This window comes from Ascaphus truei, chromosome 6, assembly GCF_040206685.1.
Source record: "Ascaphus truei isolate aAscTru1 chromosome 6, aAscTru1.hap1, whole genome shotgun sequence".
Classification (NCBI taxonomy): Eukaryota; Metazoa; Chordata; class Amphibia; order Anura; family Ascaphidae; genus Ascaphus; species Ascaphus truei.
In genome coordinates, this window is record NC_134488.1 from 45797899 (window position 1) to 45822052 (window position 24154).

At 43.8% G+C, this 24154-nt stretch overlaps 1 protein-coding gene across 2 annotated transcripts in view; it reads left to right on the forward strand.

The window, feature by feature from the left end:
• Positions 1-20518, forward strand: part of LOC142496967 (NXPE family member 4-like) — a 48344-nt gene extending 27826 nt beyond the window's left edge. Inside the window, exons 1-6 of one of the 2 annotated variants that reach the window (XM_075604107.1) lie at positions 1488-2021; positions 6979-7085; positions 9004-9716; positions 14034-14095; positions 15835-16053; positions 18047-20518. In XM_075604107.1, coding sequence (XP_075460222.1) covers positions 6987-7085; positions 9004-9716; positions 14034-14095; positions 15835-16053; positions 18047-18582 — 1629 coding nt within the window. In that variant the 5' untranslated portion in view covers positions 1488-2021; positions 6979-6986 and the 3' untranslated portion in view covers positions 18583-20518. Of the gene's footprint in view, positions 1-1487; positions 2022-6978; positions 7086-9003; positions 9717-14033; positions 14096-15834; positions 16054-18046 lie in introns of those variants that run through there. The other variant, XM_075604106.1, reaches the window with a different exon arrangement.
• Positions 20519-24154: the final 3636 nt, after the last annotated feature.

Here is a 24154-nt window from a genome sequence, read left to right on the forward strand (position 1 = left end):
TGTGGAGGTGGTGGTATAATTTATATGTATTGGGGAGGTGGGGGGTATTTTTTAAATGTATTGGGGAGGCGTTGGGGTATTTTTTATATGTATTCAGGGGCATGGGGGTATTTTTTATATGTATTCGGGAGGCATGGGGGTATTTTTTATATGTATTCGGGTGCGTGTTTTTTTAATATGTATTCGGGGGCGTGGGGTATTTTTTATATGTATCAGGGGCATGGGGTATTTTTTATATGTATTCGGGGACGTGGGGGTATTTTTTATATGTATTTGGGGCGTGTGGGAGTCCAGTATTTTTGGACAAGCCACCTGGAACCACCTGGATGTCCGCAGAAAAAATCCCACCACAATGTGTGTGAAGGTAGCACTACCCTCCCTGAAGTGTGGTGGTGCACTGTGGTACCTTCCTGGCTACGACCAGGGAATTAGGAGGATCCTATTTTAGCAGAGCCGCATCTGTGGTCCAACAATGCAGGGTCTGCAAAACTCCCTTCACACCTTACAGGTGGTGGTCCTGTGCGGTCTCATCCGAAGGCCGCAAGTCGCCGCATGGATGTCCGTCCGATGGCACGGTTGTGGATCTCGAAGAGTTAGAGTCTCTCTCTAGGGCCTTCCCTACAATACTACTCTCAGTAGGGATTGGGGCCTAATTGGGGCCTTAGGGCAAAGTTCTGGCCTAGTCAATGTGCTTACTTGCTCCCTGGGCACATCTGTCCTCTTTGCTGGCTTCCTCAGGACTGATGTTATTCCCCCTGTCCCGCGGTGGAGATTCCGTTCCTCCAAAATGGCTGCTCCAACACTCAAAATGGCCACGCGCTCCCCATTGGCTGGAACGGCCCATGTGACCTAACCCAACCCGGGGCTTCTGGGATTTGTAGTCCCGCTATAGTACCTGCAGCGCCATCCACTTCTGCAAGCCACTGTGCACGTGTATGTACATACACACACACATATACATATACATATACACACATATACATATACACATATATACATATACATATACACATATATACATATACATATACACATATATACATATACATATACATATGATTTGGATAATTTTGATCAGATGAAAACATCTACAGAGTATCTGTCCCCGTCCAGATTATTTTCCTACGTAGGTAATGCGTGCATTGAGAAAAAATCACGCTGACACACGTTCAGTATGATAATGTCTGACTTTATTCCTACACAGCCTGCGTTCATATACAGGGGCTGTATGGGAGGGGGTTTGTATGCAAAAGAGCTGTCTCAGTGGTTCTTTGTTAGGTCTTGTCCTTGTATGGTCTTGTTGTTATAATTTATGGTCTTGTTATTGTAGATTTTCTTGGACACATCAGCATTTGAGGGGAATTCCTCGGTGCCATCTTCCTTACTTGAAGGGAGGGGTAACTGCGGTAGCCATTTTGAGTAAGGAATCATAGCAAAGTATTACAGATGAAGAAATAGGCATTTTATCCAATCCATCACACATATATATATATATATTAGGGCGTGGCTAAGACGGAGGAGGCACTTTCCCACTGAATACAGCTATCATGGACTATTTGGATTGCAGTGTGAGAGCGGCGAGCCAGATAAGAAAAGCGGACACATCCTTACCACTCCTGGTAGTGCAGCAACCAGACGCAAGCAAGCTAGGACACAGACTGTGGTTCCTGTGGTTCCCGGAGGGATTTCCTTTTGCAGGGCCCACGACCGGGAGGACGTCACTTCCGGTGAAGGAGACTGAGCCACACGTGCAGGACAGGTCTCCATTGCTGATCCGGACGCTACTGCTGGCATATGAGAGCCAATCTCATAACTGCTTTATTTTACCGTTTGACTTGTGAGTGGGCATTTGTCTTTTTTAATGTTCCATAAATTGTTTGTTTTACTTTAATGCACTAGGTGTGCACCTGTTTTTTTCTCTTTTTCTTTCATAGGTATCTACAAGGGAGTTGTGATCCCTTTCAAACGGGCTGCCATTACCTGGATGCACTTTATTGGAACTGGACTCTATGTTTTTTAAGGTTTTGGTGTTTTTTCAATAATTTTTATGTATTTTTTAAATATACAAATTTTTTTTTTTTTTTTTACATTTTTTATAGTAGTTTTTATTAAAGTATTTTATTTAACATGTGGTACCCTTATAACATAGGATCTATTTTATAATTAATACCCCCTCTGGCCACCCCATAGGTTGTCTCAACACAGTAGCTAACTTGCTCACAGTTAGGCAGGTTGTAATAGTAGGCGCTCCTTAATTTTTTGTTTTGTTGTGATATATATATATATATATATATATATATATATATATATATATAGTGCAGAATAAATGAGTTCTTCAGTATTAGGTGATACTTTTTTTATTGGACTAACAATTTTTTTTTATTGGACTAACAATTTATGTCATAGGACAAGCTTTCGAGAGTTCTCCTCTCTTCTTCAGGTCAAGCAATACTGATTTACACAGGAATCAATGGCTAAAACAGTGTTTAGAGAGAGAAAAAAACCCAGATATTTACTGTAGATAAGGTAGGGTGTTAAGTGTTTGAAGCCAGGAGACAGTGTCAAAGAAAGGTGGGGAGGGGAAGGGTTGCTGGGGGGGGGGAAGGGATGCTGGGGGGGGAGGGAGGGAGAGAAAGTGTGGATAAGAGTTGAGGCAAGCAGGATAATTACAGACAATTTTGGTAGGGTGTGAGAAAACCCATGTCCACTTTAAGTCCTTTGGTTTTGGTGTCAAAGAGTCTTATCATTCTGAGCTCAAATGTTTTCCGTTCTTGGGTGCTTTTAAACATTCCATTGAGGATTTTGATTTTTAAATCATTTATGGAATGATCTGGTTGTGAGAAGTGATGTCCCACAGGTGAGCAGTATCTTCCTTCTTCGTGATGGAGTATAGAGTGTCTGTGCATATTCATTCTTCCTTGTAATTTTTGGCTGGTATCCCCAATGTAGCAACCTTGGTCACATTTGTTGCATTGAATCATATACACTATATTCGTGGATGTGCAGCTGTATGATCCTTTAACATTGAATGTTCTATGGTTGTGACTGGCTGTGGGATCCTGGCAAATATGTTTGCAGAATTTGCAGTGTGTGTTGCTGCACAGTTTTGTGCCATTATTCATGTCTTTAAAATCGTTGTGAAGTTTTCTGCTGACTAATTTCTGTTTGAGGTTTGGTGGTTGCCTAAATGCAAGAATGGGAGGTTTGGGAAAGATTTCTTTTAATGTCGCATCCTCTGTCAGCATGAGTTGCAGATCTTTGATTATTTTTCGTATTCCCTCTAGGGTAGGGTTGTATGTGGTCACTAGTGGTATGCGTGTGGTAGGTTCTTTCTGTCTGTATTGTAGCAGGTGTTCTCATGGGGCTTTTAGTGCATATGTAATAGTTTTGGCATTAGTCTTTGGTTTGTATCCCTTCTGTCTGAACGATTCGGTCAGGGTTGTGAGATGCCTGTTTCTGTCTTCAGTGTCAGAGCATATGCGGTGGTATCTTATAGCCTGGCTGTGTATGATACCTTGTATGGTGTGAGTGGGATGGAAGCTGGAGTTGTGGAGGTAACTGCATCTGTCTGTTGGTTTCTTGTATACAGATGTGTGTAGTTTGCCATCTTTCAGTGTTACTGTCGTGTCTAGAAAGTTTATTAGGTTTGCCGAATAATCCATTTTGAGTTTAATTGCTGGATGGAATGAGTTTAGGGACTCATGGAATTGTTTTAGGTTTTCTTCACCCTCTGTCCATATTATAATATGGAACGGGGTCTGTTTCTGTGTTCCTGTGAGCGCTGCTTCCTGCAATACACCCGATCCCCTCGGCGTGATGATGTCACCTGTATTAGTCCTCGGCTACGGTGGCTCAGCGGTACCACCAGACCTTCTGGTGGTACCGCTGAGCCACCGTAGCCGAGGACTAATACAGGTGACGTCATCACGCCGAGGGGATCGGGTGTATTCCAGGAAGCAGCGCTCACAGGAACACAGAAACAGACCCCCGGCAGCAGATGCAACCATATCACCAGGCGGACGGCGACATCAGAGGCCAAGACCACCAGTACCAAGTGCTTATACACTGCTTTTATACTACTTACCTGTGGTGAGTAGGTTTTCAATTTTAGACCAGGCGGAGCAAAGAACAGAACTGCTGGACATTGTTCCAAACTATATAAGTGTGGATAGTGCCTAGGCACCAGTTCATTAATTATTTTATTGTAATCAATGTATGTTTATTAATTGTCATCCATGGTTTTTAACCACGTCATTTTAATAATAAATTGCTCCTTCTTTGTAAACATCCGGTCATCCCTTGGGTAATACACTATTGCAGGTCCCCTGCATGTCTTGTCTTTTTCTTTCTCCTTTTCCTGAGGTCATTGTTCATCAGAAGAAATCATAAACCCACTCATCTCAACCTCACCTCAGCGCCAGAAAAGATTTCCTTCCAGCCAGTGATCATAGTATGATCTCATTTGAAATAAATTATCAAAAAAACAGATTACTTTGGTTCAACAAAGACCTTACACTTTAGAAAGGCAGATTTTAATAAACTGAGGTCTAATCTAGTAGTAATACACTGGGATGGTGTTTTTGCAGGGAAAAAAATAGAAGATACATAAATGGGCAGTCTTTAAAACATTGTTAGAAAGCACACTTATCAGTGTATACCCTTGGGTAGGTACCTAACAGGGAAGGTGAGGATGGGGAAGGGAAGGAGCTGCAACCCCTGCTCAACTGTGTTAATGGATTGGGTAGGTGCTTGGGCTGAGAATTGTAATGATAATGAGACCAAAGAGAGAAAGAACTCACCTGAAGTAGCACTCTATTACCCAGGTGTGGAATATGGTTGGAAGTAAAAATACTCTTTATTGGAATCTATAAGTTAATTGGTATTGGTATCTATAAGTTAAAATAAAGTGTGTTTGAGCGAGCGGACTGACAAAGTGTGAAATGACTACCTAAGCCTATGAATAGGTATATGTAAAGACAAAAATGATAATGATCTAGAAACAGGGCAAGGGAGGGTTATTAAACCGATATGGATACACAAGTAGGTTGATTGGTACTGAACCCCACCCTGTTGGATGTAATAATGAATTGCTTAATAGGCAAGCAATCCAAAAATTGTATCATGCAGTAGTCACAGAGACTTGTCTGGAGAATGAGATACAAATATCTCTATTGAATCTAAGACTATTGTTATAGTAAATAAAATCATAAGGATACCTCTGGTCTATGGGTTAAGTCCTTCACTCTTGTACATGTAGTTCAAATATCTAGATAGATAAATATTGGTAAATTCAAGCCACAAGGAAAGTAACTTGCAGAAAGTAGGTGGCATAAATGTCTGATATCTACTGTACTTGTGCTCTGTTGTCAGAGAAATTCTGATGCTCAGTAGGTATATAACCTTAATTGAGGTGTGTACCTGAAAAAATCCCATTGCCAATTCTTGGAGTCAGGAAGGAATTTATTGTTCCCCTTATGAGATATCATTGGATGATATGTCACTGGGGTTTTTTGTTTGTTTTCCTCTATATCAATATACTGTAGTACAGATATAGGATAAAGTATCTGTCATCTAAATGCAGCATACTGTAGGTTGAACTTGATGGACGCATGTCTTTTTTTCAACCGCCTCTACTATGTCATATGTCACTATGTAACTATGTCACTATGTAACTATGGAAAACTTTTCCCATTTATTTTTTTCAATAACTTTTTATAGTGTTTTGTGGACACCTTGGAACATTATGCGGCCTCTTCCGGTTGGCAGTAGGGAAGTTCTCCATGGTGGTATCTTACACTTCCTGTTCGTACTGGGGAGTATATAAGTGGGCGGTATTCAAAGTATTTTTGTCTTGAGGAAGGTCCTCTGTGCAGGACCAAAATGGTGGTATTCTTGAAGTATTATTTTTTATATTTTTACAAGTCCTGTGAGTGCTGGTCATCTAATATGTTTATGTATATATATATATATTTATTTAATAAACACTCTCCGCGGCCGCAGAGGAACGCTAGGTGGTGGAGTGAGGCCCTGGAGGGCTTGTCCATAGACATGCTTACCTGCTCCATACGTTTAGTTGGAGGCCTGGTTCCATAGTAGCACTGAACCTAACTGAACGTGTCAGATGGTTTATATCAGCACTGAATCTGATTACTTTGCATCTATTTTGCTCCGCTATTATAGGTGAGAAAAGTGACAGGTCTGTAGCAATAGGAGGAGCGATAGCGGAGGTATATAATGCGTATTCTATAATATGATGAATCAAGTTATGTGTCTTCGGTAAACATTAGAGATAAGCGAATCCGGCCAAATCCATTTTCTGGATTTTCTCACATTTTCCACCCAAAATCCGTTTTGCCGTGTCAAATCCACAAAAGAATTTGGTCGGTTTTAATCCACGCCAATTAATCGAAAACCGCCATTGGATACAATCCGCCAACGGATTGCGGAATCCGCGGATTGGGTTCTACTAATCAGTCCACGGCAGCAGCAGAATCCGCGGAGTGTATTGGTTATAACAATATGAAATCCACAAAACGCAAATCGCCCTTTTTTTGACATTGATCCGCTGAAATCCGCGGACCAAAGTAACCGTCCGATCCGATGCGGATCCAAATTCGCCCGGTAAAATCACCCATCTCTAGTTAACTGAGGTGGCAACATGATCCTCTCTGGCTAACAGATCTGTGTAAGGAAGCAGAGTAACTGTGATTTTACATTTGTTCCAGGAAACAGCACGCACCATAAGTAAAGTTAAACCATCACTCACTTATAATTGAACTCATGGATTGTTTTAATGGCAGAGGGATTTATACATTATGTTTCCGTAGTACAAAACTGGAGACATTTTTAATTTGGCATTTATTTATTTATAAAATGTTTTACTAGGAAGTAATTACATTGAGAGTTTCCTCTCGTTTTCAAGTATGTCCTGTCAAGTATTCGTCTTCACATCATAACGTTTATCTTTTTCTCTCGTAGGTGCGGTAATGTTTTTGACCATCAAGAGAAACTACAAAACGGCTCTGGCTTTTGTGCTTATAATAGCCATGCTGATAAGTTTCTTTATTCATCAAAAACTCTTACAGGTATAAATTCCCTGATATTCAAAGCAAAATATATTACAGACACAAACCCTAAATTCCAGAGACAATAATTTAATTTTAATTATAATAATAATAATAATAACCCAGCGAGTACTGTTGTATCAAGGAGATGCAATTTGTTCCATAATGCGGTGCAAACATTTTCTTTTGTATCAGTTTGCCAGAGCATAACACACATCAGACACAATACTTTAGTTTCTTCCATCTTACACTGATTTTTTGGTCATCGAGGTTGAGGCCACCTCAGACCTACAATGAAAGGTTATAATATTGCACTGTGCAACGCCTCCCCTAACTACTGTATAACCACTTCCTATAACGCCTCCCCTAACTACTCTATAACCACTTCCTATAACGCCTCCCCTAACTACTCTATAACCACTTCCTATAACTCCTCCCCTAACTACTCTAGAACCACTTCCTATAACTCCTCCCCTAACTACTCTAGAACCACTTCCTATAACTCCTCCCCTAACTACTCTAGAACCACTTCCTATAACTCCTCCCCTTGCTGCTCCTATAACTGCTTCATATAACTCCTCCCCTAACTGCTCCTATATCACCTCCCTAAGTGCAGCTATAACTGCTTTCTATAACTCCTCCCCTTACCGCTCTTATGAACGTTTTATATAACTCCTCCCCTAACTGCTCCTATAACCACTCCCTATACCTCCTCCCCTAACTGCTCATAACCACACCCTATAACGCCTCCCCTAACTGCTCATAACCACACCCTATAACGCCTCCCCTAACTGCTCATAACCACACCCTATAACGCCTCCCCTAACTGCTCATAACCACACCCTATAACGCCTCCCCTAACTGCTCATAACCACACCCTATAACGCCTCCCCTAACTGCTCATAACCACACCCTATAACGCCTCCCCTAACTGCTCATAACCACACCCTATAACGCCTCCCCTAACTGCTCATAACCACACCCGATAACGCCTCCCCTAACTGCTCATAACCACACCCTTTAACACCTCCCCTAACTGCTCATAACCACACCCTATAACGCCTCCCCCAACTGCTCATAACCACACCCTATAACGCCTCCCCTAACTGCTCTTATATCCATTCTCAATTATTCATTCGCTAACAGCTATAATTTTTTCCTATAACTCTTCTACTAACTGCTCCTTATAACTCCCCATAACTGAACCAACACTATAACTGCTCAGTATATATCTCATCCCCCTACTACTTCTATAAGTGACCCTCTAACTCTTTCCCTAACTGTTCCTTAAACGGTCCCTATAAATTCCCCTAACTGTTCCATTAATGTCTTATAACTCCTTACCTAACTGCTCCTATTACCATTCCCCTGAACGAGCAATGAGATATATAACATTCTATGCGTTTATCTACCATTATTTAACCATCAAAATCTCTACCAGATATGATGTACTGTTAACCTTTCTGGATACACATCTACTTTATATGTAAGATAGAGTTTTTGGATCTTACCGCACTCTTTTTGTATAATTGTAGTGGGTGCCCTTTCTCTTTGTAAGGTTGCAGGTAGTTAAAGAGTGGCCGGGATCCCACTTCTGCCACCTAGTTAAACTTGAAACTGGATATCTTCTTGCCTCACAGTTCTAATAAAGTCTGACACCAGACAATATAGTATAATAACGTGGTTTATTTGCAGGTTGCAAACGCACAATGTTTCAGGGATCTCCCTTCCTCAGGTGCGATATAATATTGCATTATAATGTCTGGTGTCAGACTTTATTAGAACAGTGCGGCAAGAAGATATCCAGTTTCAAGTCATATGTAAGATATGTACATAATGAGCGTATTACCTTTGACAAAGCCAACAACCTTGTTTTTAGAAAATGCATGATGTTTTTTGGTAATGTGCTGATTATTCTTGAAATATATCTTCCCACCAGCCTGCAATCTCTCGGTATCCCCTACCAAAATGTCCAGAACACATAGACGATCTGGAAGCAGTGGAAGATTCAGGAAAGAGGGAAACTGAACTCAAAGTTAGACAAATAATGAAGGATATCGATCGCACGATCCCAATTGTTACTTTCGTCCACATGGACAACACCACCAGTGCTAAGAACAGCAGAGCAACTTTAATCAACCCGAAGGACAAGTATTGTGTTGGAGACCCTTTAATATTCCAAGCTGATGTGTTTGATTATTTGGGCAAAAGGAAGAACTATGGAGGTGATTTCTTAAGAGCAAGAATTTATTCCCCTGAGCTCCAAGCGGGAGCGTCGGGGAGTGTTGAGGATTTCGGCAATGGGACGTACCAGATCGTGTTCACTCTTTTCTGGGAAGGTAAAGTGAAGATTTCCATCCTCTTGCACCACCCGAGTGAAGGCGTTTCTGCTTTATGGAGAGTAAGGAATATGGACTATGCTAGTATTTATTGCAAAGGAAAATTTGCCAGTAAAGCCCGGGAAGTGATCAGCGACTGTGCCTTTCATCTTGAAACAGCGGAGGAGACATGTGATTATCTGGACGAGAGAGACGGGGAATTCTTTTACTGTGTGAAACCTCCAGATGTACCGTGTGATGCTTTTATTGCCCTTGAGTGCTTTAGCGGCAAGGAGTCGCGTCTCACCGCATTGGAACGGAAACTCCTCATTCCGTAAATCATCTCTAAATTTGTTTCATTCCAATACATAACGTGTGCAATGGTTTTTTTTTTTGCCATTATGATTACACCAAGTGGCCCATCTCTCTTATTCAGTGTGGTGAGAAGCGAGGTAATGCACAGTTAACGATTCCTCCATTTCCATTCAATTCAATGGAAGTTAATGAATCGTTAGCGGCATGTTATTCTGCCTATCATAATATTGAATTGGATTCACAAACCTCCAATATTGGTCACCAGTCACACTGTGATCCTCCATTAACTGCCATTGACATGAATGGCAATTATCGTGATAATGCCATAAGATAACCCGTATCAGAGGTTACTGAATCTCCCCCTATTTATCAATGCCAAGATAGTTGTTGGACTAAGTACACATGTAACCCATCAGCTTGTGAGCCTATGTTGATGCCTTTTAAGACTTTGCCACACAATCCAGCCCTAATGTGTAAATGATTGTCCCCTGGAGACATTATGGGGCTTATTATATATCTGCATTGACTTCAATGGGGAATTTCAGCCCAAAACAGATCGATCGGCTGCGTCAGTGGATATAGAATGATCCGTTGTATAGTTTATACAGCATAAAGAGATTGGTAGTTAAGCTGGTACTCATTGTGTAGTGGTACAGGTATATCTGGTCGTTTACCATAATCACAATATCTATGTCCTGAAAGGTAAAGACAAACGGGGGTATATTTCTCTTTACTTAAATATTCAATGGTGCCCTCGTAACGTGGCAATATGAACTACAGTAACATAAAAATGCCGATGTGAAATGACAGGGCGCTCGTTCTTGATATCAGGGACTTCAGTAAGTAAACCTTCCTTCTCACCATCACATTTATCAGAGATGCTGGCCACTACTTTACTGATACAAGCATTTATCTGTAAAGCCTATTGCTGCAGAGGACATGAATGTCTGAGTCACTGGAGCTGTAAGTACGAGTATCTACTCACCGACTTCCATTTAGTTCTGAGAGTCCACGGAACTGCGACTCCCACAATGTGGATTGCTATCTTCACAGAGTCCCTGCCACAAAAACTGTCATTGCGGTTGACTACAACCTTAAAAAAATGCCACTGGAGCAATAGGTGAAGATATCCACTGTCCAGCCTCTAACTGGCTCAGGACTGCTATCACAGCCTTCCAATTGTGCCACGGTGCAGGTCTGGATTGCCACGACTGTTGCTTCTCACCAGGGCCGCCAACAGATTTCCTGGGGCCCAGGGCTAGAGTTACAAATGCCCCCCCCCCTCTGCGGTATTGCGAGCCCCCCCCCCCCCCGCATTTCACACCTCACGAGCCCCTCTGTTTTCCACCCACTTCCCATGTATTTCTCTCCCCTCCATCTCACTCTTACTCCCTCTTTTCCTGACTCACCCCCCTCTCTCTCCTCTCACTTGCCCCCCTCCACCTTCCGTCAATTACCCCACTCTCACTCAATCCCCCCCACAAAATACTTACCAAAAAGCCCCACCCACCAAAATACATAATAAAAATACACCCCCCAACCCCCAATGCATTATAAACAAAATACGCCCCCACCCCCAATGCATATAAAAAAATACATACCCCATCCCATATTAAAAAAGACACCCCCCCACCCCATATTAAAAAAATATACACCCACCCCCCAATGCATATTAAAATGCATATTAAAATACCCCACCCTCAATACATATTAAAAAGACCCCCACGTCCCCAATACATATTTAAGAAGACCACGACCTCCCCAATACATATTAAAAAGATCCCCACTCCCCAATATATATATTAAAAAGAATCCCACCTCCCCAATACATAAAAAAAGACCCCCACTCCCAATACATATAAAAAGACCCCCATATTAAAAAGACCCCAACCCTACAACCCCCCATAAACCCCCAACTTCACAGAGTCTCTTTTGCAAAGCCTGTCACTGTGGTGTCACTGGGCTCATAGATCCTGGCACCAATATCACTCTGCAGCAGGCACAAAAACAGTATCCAAGAGTGAGAAGCAGGGCCGCCAACAGGGTGGGTCTGTCGGGTTTGGCGTCCTGGGCCCAGTGAGTTGGGGTTGCCCGGGTGGCTGGCACTGCAAGTTGGGCCCGACCTCTGGCCAGGCCCATCTGCCAGTCTTGCCGCGGCTGGGCTTGGCTCTCCCTTAGAAGCTGCCTGCATGACTCTAACCCTCTGTCCCACGCCGACGGGCCTCCCTGATGTAAGCACGCCAGAAGTGCTGTGATGTCAGCACCCTCTACTTTCGACGTGTGACGGCATGTGAGGGAGGTCTGTCGGAAGCTCGCGTGGGATAGAGGGATAGACTCTCCCCTCAGCAGCAGCCTGCATGCCTTTATCCCTCTATCCCACGCAAGCTTCCGACTGGCCTCCCTTTCATGCCGTCACACGCCGAAAGCAGAGAGAGCTGACATCAGAGCACTTCCGCGTGCTGATCACCGGCAGCCAGGCCTGGCCAGAGGTCGAGCCCAACTTGCAGTGCCGGCCAGTTTTTGTGAGTGCTGCAGAGTGATATTGTTACCAGGATCTATGAGCCCAGTGACACCACAGTGACAGGCTTTGCAAAAGAGACTCCATGAAGTTTCTGGTGCAATAGTTATCCAAGTCATGGAAGTCGCAGTTCTGTGGACTCTCTGAGTTAAAGGGTCAATCCCTCAAGGAACAAAGTAAACTCATTCCAGTGACATGTTTTAGGGGTCTCATCAAGGGAACTGATAGCTTTTTTTCCCCAATTCTGTCACCTATAAGTAGTTGTAATTTTTTTTTTAAGTTAGCCTCGGGAGGGGTTGGATTTCCTCTGGCTGCTCCATTTTGTGTGATGTCACTGTGTGATGTCACTGCTTGATGTCACTATGTAATGTCACTGCTTGATGTCACTATGTGATCAGCAATTGTTTGTACAGCAAGCTTCTCCCCTCCCCTTAACTGTATTGATCCTCAGATAAGTACAGGGTCAGATAAGGTAAAATAAACAAACATGTCCTCCATTAAGACACCTGTTAGAAATTCAACTGTCCAACTATGTGGATAGCACGTTTAAATGAGCAGTAAAACCTATTAAACCTCTTCAATAGGTTTGGAGCAGGGGGTCTCCCGAGCTGAACCGCATAGTTTTCAGCTCCGGTGACCCCCTGCTTCCTGACATTCTTATCTTGGTAGGGCTGCCAGTATCTCCCTGCAGTTTAAAGCTCCTGGTCCAGCGGCACAATAGGAAGCCACAAGGGATGACGTTAGGGCTTCCTATTGGTCCATGTGATGCGGGACATTTAAGCCGCCATTTTGATATCCCCTAATAGCCCAGCCAGAGCTGCTACCGGCACCCCATCCATATTTGTACCTACTGAAGTCCCTGATACAGATCAGAACGAGTGCCTTGCAATTTCATGTGTGCATTGTGACATATTTTTGCAAGATATATAACACGGCAATGTCTTTGTTTTCCAAATTTCCCAGCTCATATTTATTTCATGGCTTGGGGGCAGATACCGAGGGGTAGATCCTCAGAAGTTCGTTAATGACTTAACAAGACGTTAAAATCAATTACGTACTAAAGGGGGTTTTCAAAGCTCACTAACGATGCGTCAAGGGCTATTTTGAGCTGTAACGAGCCCTTGTGTTACTAAAAGACGTTAATGATAGGCAGAGGAGACGTTCCCTGTAACAGCGCCGATCCCCAGAGTTCCGTTATAGTTACCGCAGGAATTTAACGCTACGTTAGTTAGGTCAGCGCTAAAGGCGGCGTTACTCACACCCAGACCCTGATATAGGGCTGTTATGGGGCTTGGGTAAGTGTAAGACCATAGTTAGGTCAGAGATAAAGGCGGCGTTACTCCCACCCAGACCCTGATATAGGGCTCTAACAGGGTCTGGGTAAGTGTAAGGCCACAGTTAGGTTTGATTTAACTGTCATTATTTACCTGGTTCTTTCCCTCTTCTGTCTTTTTTAACTTTAATTAAACACCTACTCAGGGACCTGATAGAAGAAATGCGCCTTTGGGTGAGGCAAACAATGCCATGTTATGTGACGCTAACGCCAGGCAGCGCTAACTTCAAATGGCGTTAAGTATATGCTAATGAGATCGCTAACGGACATTGTTTTTGCATATAATTAGCTTTGTGCATACCTGTTAAACTCGGGGGAAACTAACGGGCGTTGCCTATAGTAGCTCAGATTTAACGGCCGTCTGAGGATCTACTTTGTTTTATTCTTTTATACAAATAAGTGGAAGGGTTTAACTAATGAGAGATACGTAAGAAAATAGGTAAATTTGACCTGTAATTTTTTTATTTATTTTTTATTCACCGCAGGTCCAATATTGCCGTTGAAATTCCAAAAAACGTGGACGTTGTTGACGTGACGCAGTGCCACGGTACGTTTTCCCTGTAGTTTCTATGCTGAGTTGAATACAAGCAGGGATGTCCGATGGTTAGCAGTAATACAGGAGGGAAATACTGATGCATTGCAATAAAATGTGGTAGTTATATGTGGGAAGTCTTGTCTGTGGTTGATTCTGTTGATTGTGTCAAGGTGGGATCTCATATCAGTGCAAGATGCCAAGGGGAACATGGCAACTGAAAATAAAGGAGTTGCAGGGTGGCTGTAGAGTGCAGGGTCTTTGTGCCGTCTTTGCTGGCAGTGTACAGTAGCTCAGGGGTGCACAAAGTTTTCAGTCTGCACCCCGTGCCTGCTCCCCCCCCCCCTGCTTGACTGAGCCACTGATTGAGCCACCTGTGCTGAAGCTGGGATATCCTTAAAACCTGTTAGAAGGTCTTGAGGACTGGAGTTGAGCGCTACTGCCCTAGAGGGAATAATGAGCAATGTTGGAACAAAAGCTAAAGGGACTTCTCATTGTGGGAAAGAGTATGCCGCAGGGTGGGGTATGCCTCAGGGTGGGGTATGCCTAAGGATGGAGAATTCCTCAGGGTGTGGTGTGCCTCAAGATGGGGTGTGTGCCCCAAGGTGGAGTATGCCTCAGGGGGGAGTATGCTTCAGGATGGAGTATGCCTCAGGATGGAGTATGCCTCAGGATGGGGTATGTGTCGGGTATGCCTCAGGGTGGGTTATATGTCACGTATGCCTCAGGGTGGGGTATGCCTCAGGGTGGGGTATGCCTCAGGGTGGGGTATGCCTCTGGGTGGGGTATGCCTCTGGGTGGGGTATGCCTCAGGGGGTATGTGTCAGGTGTGCCTCAGGGTGGAATATGCCTCAGTGTGGAGTCTGCCTCAAGGTGGGGTGTGCCTCAAGGTGGGGTATGCCTCAAGGTGGGGTATGCCTCTTGGTGGGGTATGCCTCTTGGTGGGGTATGCCTCAGGGTGGAGTATGCCTCAGGGTGGAATATTCTCAGGATGGAGTATGTCTCAGAGTTGGGTATACCTCAGGGTGGGTATGTTTTAGGGAGGGGTATACCTCAGGGTAGAGTATCTCAGGGTGGAGTATGCCTCAGGGTGTGGTATACCTCAGGGTGGAGTATGCCTCAGGGTGGAGTATGTCTAAGGGTGGTGTATGCCTCAGAATGGTGTATGTCTCAGAATGGGGTATACCTCAAGATGGAGTATGCCTCATAATGGAGTATGCCTCAGGGTGGGGTATGCCTCAGGGTGGGGTATGCCTCAGGGTGGGGTATACCTCAGGGTGGAGTATGCCTCAGGGTGGGGTATGCCTCAGGGTGGGGTATGCCTCAGGGTGGGGTATGCCTCAGGGTGGAGTATGCCTCAGGGTGGAGTATGTCTCAGGGTGGAGTATGTCTAAGGGTGGTGTATGCCTCAGGGTGGGGTATGTCTCAAGATGGAGAATGCCTCAGGATGGAGTATGCCTCAGGGTGGGGTATGTCTCAAGATGGAGTATGCCTCAGTATGGAGTATGCCTCAGGGTGGGTTATAGTCCAACCGCACAGCTCATCCCATTTTAGGTTTGAGATCTACCTAGCTAATGTATATCTATTCATCAGATGGTGCGGCAAACTCTTTCTTGGCCACTGCAAACCTGTAGAGATTATAGCACTGATGTTTTCGAGTATATGTATAGATTGGTTGGTAACTTGGTATAAAACCAAACATAGAAATTACGAATATGTTGAATATTTTCTTACTATACACTGTATTGTTTCAGGAAATGATACAGTTACAAGACCAAAATGTGCAACCGGGATGTCTACTCCGTTTCCTGGTGGCTATTTCTTGAAGGACTTCTGGACACCTTTGTTCTGTGACTTGTCTTCATATGAACTTGTGTCTCGCACTGACACTTGTTTATCTGGGAAAATGATTTATTTGATAGGCGATTCCACCCTTCGCCAATGGGTCGATTACTTCCCCTCTCTTGTGAGCTGTACGTTTCTAAATTTTTTTTATAGTTTCTGGATCGCTTTGTTAACTCTTTCAGTGCCCACAGGATCGGTAACACGTTACAAAGCAAAGCGTTGGGAGCTTTCAGTGACCTTACCGCTCAATCACTTAAATCAGCCATAACATGTCTTAGGGCAATGCTCTTCAACTCGGCCTGCAAGGGTCCGTGGTGTGACCCTTTGACTGGCTGCTCCTGCTAGTTACATACTGTACTAGTTGCTTAGGCGGCTGAAGTGCACTTTTTCACACTGAAACTCACTTGTAAGTTAAATTAATTATTATCGTTTATTTCTGAAGCGCCGACAGATACCGCAGCCTGGTACAATGGGGCTCAGAGTTATTTATATGACATAAACAGGAACAGTTACATACAGGTGCGGACAAACACGCACAGACAGATACAAAGGGGTAATGAGGGCCCTGGTCCTAGGAGCTGACACTCTAGCAATGTTAATGTATATGGTACAGAGGTTAGCAAAATGTTGAAATTTAATCATTTTCAAGTTTTTAAATGTCTCTAAAATGATATCAAAATAAACTTGTAGCTTCTTTGTAAAACTAGTTGAACAGCCCTGTCTTAGGGATAGCATCACTTAGTAAACATGGGCTTTAATACTGATGCATAAAGCAGTATGACGCAGCTGGCTGCTATAAGTATATGTTTAAAACTAGGAGATGGGGGGGTTGCAATCTTTTTTGTGAGAAAAATGCAAATTTATCCTGGTTCTCGGACATCAGTGAAAATGTATTCACATCACAGATAGATAAATAGATAGATATACTAAATGAAAGTCACGTATTAGCGCAAGGGGTTCTCAACTCCAGTCCTCAAGACCCCACAACAGGTCAGGTTTTCAGGATATTCCTGCTTCAGCTCAGTCAGCTCAATCAGTGGCTCAATCTTTGACTGAACCTCTGATTGAGCCACCTGTGCTGAAGTGGGGACTGATTGAGCCACCTGTGCTGAAGCAGTGACTAATTGAGATACTCAGTCAAAGACTGAGCCACTGATTAAGCCTTCTGGGCTGAAGCAGGAATATCCTTTTAACCTGACCTGTTGGGGGGTCTTTAGGACTGCAGCTGAGAACCCCTGCATTAGAGTACAATAATAAAGAGTGAGAGTTGAACATTGAACTGGTATCAACTGGTATCTGTTGTTTGGATGATTGTGGTCCCCCCTCCCAGGGTTTAAGCTCACCCCTCGCCACTTTTTAAAGTAAGTAAGGTTTTTTAATGTTGCTGTATGGATAGAATCACTGCTGTCATTCTCCCTACAGCAGAGGTAAAAGAGAAGTTTCAACAGTTTAGTGTTAGGACCTGCAAAGTTTGGTTATGCCTTGGCGTTAGCTTGCAGGCTTACAACACTTTGGCCAAAGGGTTTAACTAAATGACCTTTATTCATGAGAATATTATTATTGAAGTCCAGTCGTATATTTCTGTCCAGTCGTATATTTTTGGATCAAAAGGATGTCATGATTCTTTTTTGTGCCAACAATACTTGAGCACCAGTGCTTGGGGTGTATATCCCTCTTTTTCCTACGTCACAATGTCACATAGCAACCTGTTGCCATGGCAATGTGGCGTCATTTGACGCCGCACGGCCATATTTTCAGGATCTGCATTGAAAGAGTACAATTTACAGGGGAAGACGGTGATCGCCGCGCCAGATCCCGCTGCTGGTAAGTATTCGAAAGCGGCCAAAATGCACACGCTTGTGGCGAGCAGGCGAGTTCATTTGTTGAGCCCTGTATATATATATATATATATATATATATATATATATATATATATATATATATATATACTGTATATATATATATATGTATATATATATATATATATATATATATATATATATATACTGTATATATATATATACATAGATATATAAAATCTGCCCCATGGGATTGCCTCTTTAAGAGTGAGTCTTGCTCCTTTCCTCAACATAATGGTTTTCCATTTCTCTTTCTTTCTAGCTCTGAAGTTTTTCAACATCCATGAAAGTGGTTGGCACAGTCCCTCCTTAGCTCTGGACGTGAGCAGGAATATCTATATCCATTGGAAGAAGCATGGACACCCATTTCTGCTAGACTTTTTCTACACAGTTAAAAGCTACAGTTATGTCGCACGAGAAATTGACCATCTACCTGGTGGTTCTGACACTATAATCGTCTTCACTTTGGGACACCACTTCCGACCCTTCCCCCTATCACTGCTCATCAGAAGACTGCTGAACGCACGCAAGGCCGTGGAACGCATCTTGCTGCGCAGTCCTGGCACAAAGGTTGTCTTCAAAACGGAAAACACAAGAGAGATTACCACCGATATCGAGAGGTTAGGCGACTTCCACGGCTACACCCAATACCTTGTAGCCAAGACCGTCTTCCAGGGTCTAAACATCGGTATAATTGATGTGTGGGACATGACCAATGCTTTTGGATTATATGATGTCCACCCACCAGGACACGTCATGAAGAATCAAATCAATCTGTTTCTAGCCTATGTTTGTTAAATCCTACGCAGCAACCTTTTGTAAAGACATTAACAATCTGATTAGTCTAAGAAAGACAATGTCACCATTCTAAAAGCAAAGAGGGGGCTTCTATTTCTTCCCTGAACCGTCATGCCTTCATGCAATGTTTGTCAATCAAGTGTTTTGTTTACCCCTACGCATCCTGCCCTTATCATAGAGCCAATATAGGTAAGGATAGTGGGATACCAGGGGGTGCTTTTCCTCTGCAAACTCCATGCAATGATGTCACAAAAGGAATCAGCCAGAGGAAATGAAACTGCTGGAAATTAACTTTAAAAAACGATTTAAAAATACTTATTAGTACCAGATTTGGGTAAGGAAAAGTATACTGTAAGTAGAATAGTATTTATGCCCAAAACATCACCAGTTTCACAAAAACATCTTAAGAAAATCAATGGCTTTCCCCCCCCCCCCCTCCCCCCCCCCCAATGACTCTGGTGCTGTTTGTGCAATACTTTTGCCTCTGTTTTGCAGCTGGGGGGCTCGAGTCAAGAAATTCACAAATTATGTAAGCCCATGGCAATGGATCTCAAGTGGATTTTTCCTCAACAAAGACCAGTAACTTTATCCATACAGTAGATTACTCCTTCCGTATACCAGATTTATTTCACTACATCTCCAAGTCTATGTAGAATATTCACTTTCATTAAACCTTTTTACACTATTACTAGTAATCAATATGAAATTCACCTGATCCCCAGAAATTACAGCTGATTGGGTTTGGGATCTATGTTTTAAGCGAAATAGCATTTCTTCCCGCAATCATGGGGACAAACGATCATGGGCTGATCTAGGCTCTGGCAACGTGCCTCCTGTACATTTTTACTTCCTCCAAAATGTGGGTTATTCCTGTTTGAATTGTGCATAATGGAATAATGTGCCTTAGGGAGACACCTTTTCACATCCCCATGCTGGCACGAGGTTCCTCTGTAACAATATTTTGCTTGCAAGTCAGAATTTGGTGTTTACAATCCTCAAATGCACGTGGGGCTTAAGACTATGTTGTCAAAACTGACGGTTGCATTAATTACGCGATCTGTCAACAGAAATTCACTAATAGACACAGGAGCACGGATTTGCTGGTGACTTCACACTTCATACAGGATGGGCACAACACAGATGAAAAAGTCATTGGTGGTCAGGGCCGGTTTACCCAATAGGCAGACTAAAGGCCCCACAAAAAAAAAGTTTTTTTGTTTCTATTAAAGAATTTGATATTTCAAAAGCAGAATTTTCTTACACTCCACTATATACTCTTTCCCCATTTTCTGTTCTCTTTTATAACTTATCCCCACCTAAAACCAAGGGGTGTACTTCTAACATTGATCGGAATAATGCGCGGAAATCGGATCCTTTCATGTGTTGCAATACATTTATTTTTAATTATTGATGTATTTTTCTGAATGACATATACTTGATTCGTTCTTTTTCCCTTACACGTAACCGAAAACTGTGGTGGCATTGGCCCTTTGTAGACAACTTTGGCCCACCATGCAAAAAAACGGAGCATTTTTTAATCGAATATTAAGCGCGCAATTTGGAAAATGTGTACGTGTTGATTTTTAGGTCACAATAGTCGCAACATCTGCCGTTTCTAACATCATTCTCATTATCACCGTTAGATGTCAGGACCGACGCCATTTTATGTTAGTCCTCTATGGCTCATTGCTGCATCCCTACTACGCAGTCAATGCACGGCTTTGCGTAACCCCCACGTGTCGCACTTAATCTCATTTCAGTATGGTTTTGGCCGACGAGAGCCATGGAAAGGTGAAAATCTCTACACTAAGAATCTGTTTCAAATTTCTTTGTTTGTGTCAGAATTCAGTATTTTGTAAGCACAAAACTTTTGTCTAATTTTCAATACAATTATTTTCAAACCAAAGTATTATACTGTTTTATTAGCAACTTAAAAAAACGTAATGGTAATAATGCCACATATTTATGCGTTCTGTATACGTTTTTGGTACATCAAAAATGACGCAGTTTTTACTGAATTTGTAAAAAAAAAAATATATATTTTTTTTTTCAGCATACATTTATTTGAAGGTCTTTTATGGTATTTAATAGGAACTGTCCAGACATGAAAAGATTACATTCTTTTATGTGTAACAATATAACACCTGTGCCCGCACCTTCTCCACAGATTCTGCCTGTTCTGCCAGCTGCTCCTCCCACACCGGCTCATATGGATCAGATGTGGCTCTCTCTAGAGAGCTTGCTGCACCAGAGTAGGGTTATCAGAAGTCCAGTTTTATCCTCACATACTGTTTTTAGGGACTTTTATTCCACCCTGGGTGGATTTCTGAGAAACAGGTTATTTTCGGCCGGGCCCCGTGTTTTCAGCCGAACGCTGTTTCGCAGGACTCGGGGGTCAGCGGATTGACAAAGAGGGGGCAGCAGGTGCCAACCCCACAGAGAGGTGCGACTGGGCTGCGTCCTGATTGGTTTCCTATCCAGTGAGATTGCTGGGGAAAGGGAGAGAAGTCAAAGCCAGAGGGTCAGTGTAGCAGATGCATGCAGAGGTGATAACAGGAGAGTGTTTTGGGAGATCAATGAAGGCTTTTATTCAGCCACAATGCCATAAACAAAAAAAGTGGTGTGTGTGTGTGTGCCGAGCACACACATTTTAAGTGAAACTTCTTTGTCTTTTGTTACTGTTTGTCACAGAAATGGTATTTGTGATGGTGATGTTTTTAATTAAAAATCAAAACACAATTTCAGTGCCAAAACGCAATGAAGTTTGACTTATGTAGCCCCCTGTAAACAGCACAGGCTATAACTATCTCCCTTCTACTGTGGTAAGTCCTGTTAAGATCAGGCACCAGTAATCATCATGGATTTTCCCCCTTCATAGCCCTGCCCTGAGTGGTAGACGCAGGCCTGGACTCTGCTGCAGGCGTGAGCAAGAGGAGAGGTTCTGCTGACATCACGAGAGGTGGGGCAAGATCTATATTTAGCAGCCAACTCCTGTAAGTGACGAGTCTGCCGTGGGTCTGTCTGAGTAGTGAGTCCTGCGGATCGGTCCAAGGAGTTGGAGGAGACCGCAGTCTCACCTGCGCAGCCGTGCAGGAGCCGAGAGAGAGGAGTGGAGAGACTCGGCCACTTTTAGTAGAGCTGATAGCATTATAGACCTGGTGGACCAATGCCCCTCACCCCCCTGCCTGGGGTGATGGGGAGAATCCAATTCCCACCGCGAGGATAACCTCGGGGGTGGGCCGTGGGGTATTGAAGCCCCAGCCCAGACCATCCTGTCGGAGGAGAGACTTGGAGGGAAGGAGAGGAGGAAATATCTGTGTGGGAGGAGAGCGGAGCAATTAGCAAGGCTTGGCTGTTGTTGTTGCGGCCGCTGGACGCCCCTATATTTGGGAGTTGCTGATCTGCCAATAAAGAGACTATCCTTTGTACCAAAGACTGTGTGTGAGTTGGAAGCTATTACCCTGGGACCGAAGGGGTTCTTCTATACAGGTCCTGTCCCATATTCCTGGGAGTATAGAAGATGGAGGCGCTGCACCACTAAGAGATCATGGAGGCTACCACCCCAGAAGCCCGGTCCTGGCTCCCCAATAACATCGCGGGAAGCTCAGGCCCTCCTGTTCCACACAGGTATGCACCACACCGCATGTAATCTGCCCTCATGCACCCTAAACACCACAGTAGAGTCTGGGGGGGGAGGGGGAAACAGGGTTACACTTAGAACACGTTTTTTAGATTTTTGCACTTCTATATTTATAATAACTGAATTCCTTGTGTGTGTGTGTTTTAGTCAGTGTGTGTGGGTCAGTCAGTGTGTGTGTGTGTGTCAGTCAGTGTGTGTGTGTGTGCGTGTGTCAGTCAGTGTGTGTGCGTGTCAGAGTGAGTGTTTGTGTATGTCAGTCATCTACCGGTGTGTAGCTCTTTCACACAGAAGCACATTTGGAAAGCCAGCGTGATCACTCACAGAGATTGGCTCTCTCACTGTGTCTCTCTATCTCCTACACTGATCGGCTGCTCACCTTATATAGGCAGCAAGCCCTATCTTTAACATTGAGAGGACTGGCAGCCAATTAGAGCATGGATTGTGAGGGTGCACCAATCAGAGCAGGGAGCCAGCCCAAGGACTCGGGACTGCCCATCTGGGCGTGAGCTGCGGGCGAGTGGGAAATTTGAACTGGCCAATGGGAATTGTGCCTATGGGTCTAAAACCCAGCAGCCGTTCCCCTGGTCAGTCCCATACCTCCTGCAGGTTAGGCCCCTCTATGTCTAGGTAGAACAAAGACTTTCTATTGCAGATAACAAATTTTCAGCCCTGAGTCACAGCCCTTCCTCCCTAACCATTGTCCAGGTCAATTAACTGCTCTCGGCCCTTTCTCGCAAAACTGGTTTTTCCTGTATGCAGTCCAGCTCACAAAGAAACAGCAGAAGCACAAAATGCATTTCTGTCTGGCTAACTGTATGTAAATGTTACATTTCAACATGGGGAATACATTTTACTTTACAGGGAATAAAGTGTTATACATGTGTACAGTTACCACATCCCTGTCCCCCCTTTATACTGTTTTTAACTCTATTGTCCCCCAACATCTACCCTTACACTTCTGTGGCCAAAGTCTCAGTCCTGCAGCTTTTTACTATCAGGGATCCTAACCACACAGGACATCCCTAGCACATACACTCACGTGAGACATTTGGAGGCGAACATAGTGACAGGGAAACACAATCATATACTATACTGGACCCAAGAGCCAACACTGATAGATCTTCACACATGGTTTTTAGGGGCAGCCAGCCTTAAGCGTCACCTTTATTATGAAGGCCGGCTAACCCTACCATCACAGGGGGGACTGAAGTATGTGTGAGTGTGTGTTGTGGCAGGACGGCCACGTGGCGGGGTCAGTAAGACGCTAGACACGATGGAAAACTTTAAACTGAAGTGGTTTATTAGCCACAACCAAAATAATTACGGGTGCACTGTCCCTTTAAGAAACTACTTTCTAGAAAATAAAGCCTGTTCCCGTTAGGGAAACTAACTCACTTCTTGAACCCTTACTAACAGGGAAGCCAGCTAATCTGGTTATGCCCAAAACATGTGCTCTACAAAGTATAACCAATAGGTAGAATAATAATGTCTTATCTGTGATGCAGCTCCAACAACAAACAGGAACACTGTTCCGGGGGAGCAGGCTGTGTCCAGCTCGCAGCAATCTGTATCTTTATCCTGGGTTGGGGTCCAAGCTGGTCCCAGCAGCAAAGCTCCTCGCAGGACTGGGGGACCAGAGCCACGGCTACGGCTACGGCTACGGCTTCCTAGCTGGGAGACGTCTTTCCACTCTCACGTGGAAAAACAAGCTCACCTTGTGTGAGCAACTTCCTGCTTTTAAACCTGTAGTCTCTCAGGCCTCCTGCTTAATTAGGCTGCAGGTGTATGCTGATCTCCAACTGCAGGTTAACTGGTTTAGTGCTGGAAAGTACACACATCCTCCATTCACTGTTCCAGCCTACTGAGTCAGTGACTCTGTCACAGTGTGTGTGTGGAGAAGGGGGGGGGGGACTGAACTGTGTGTGGAGGAAG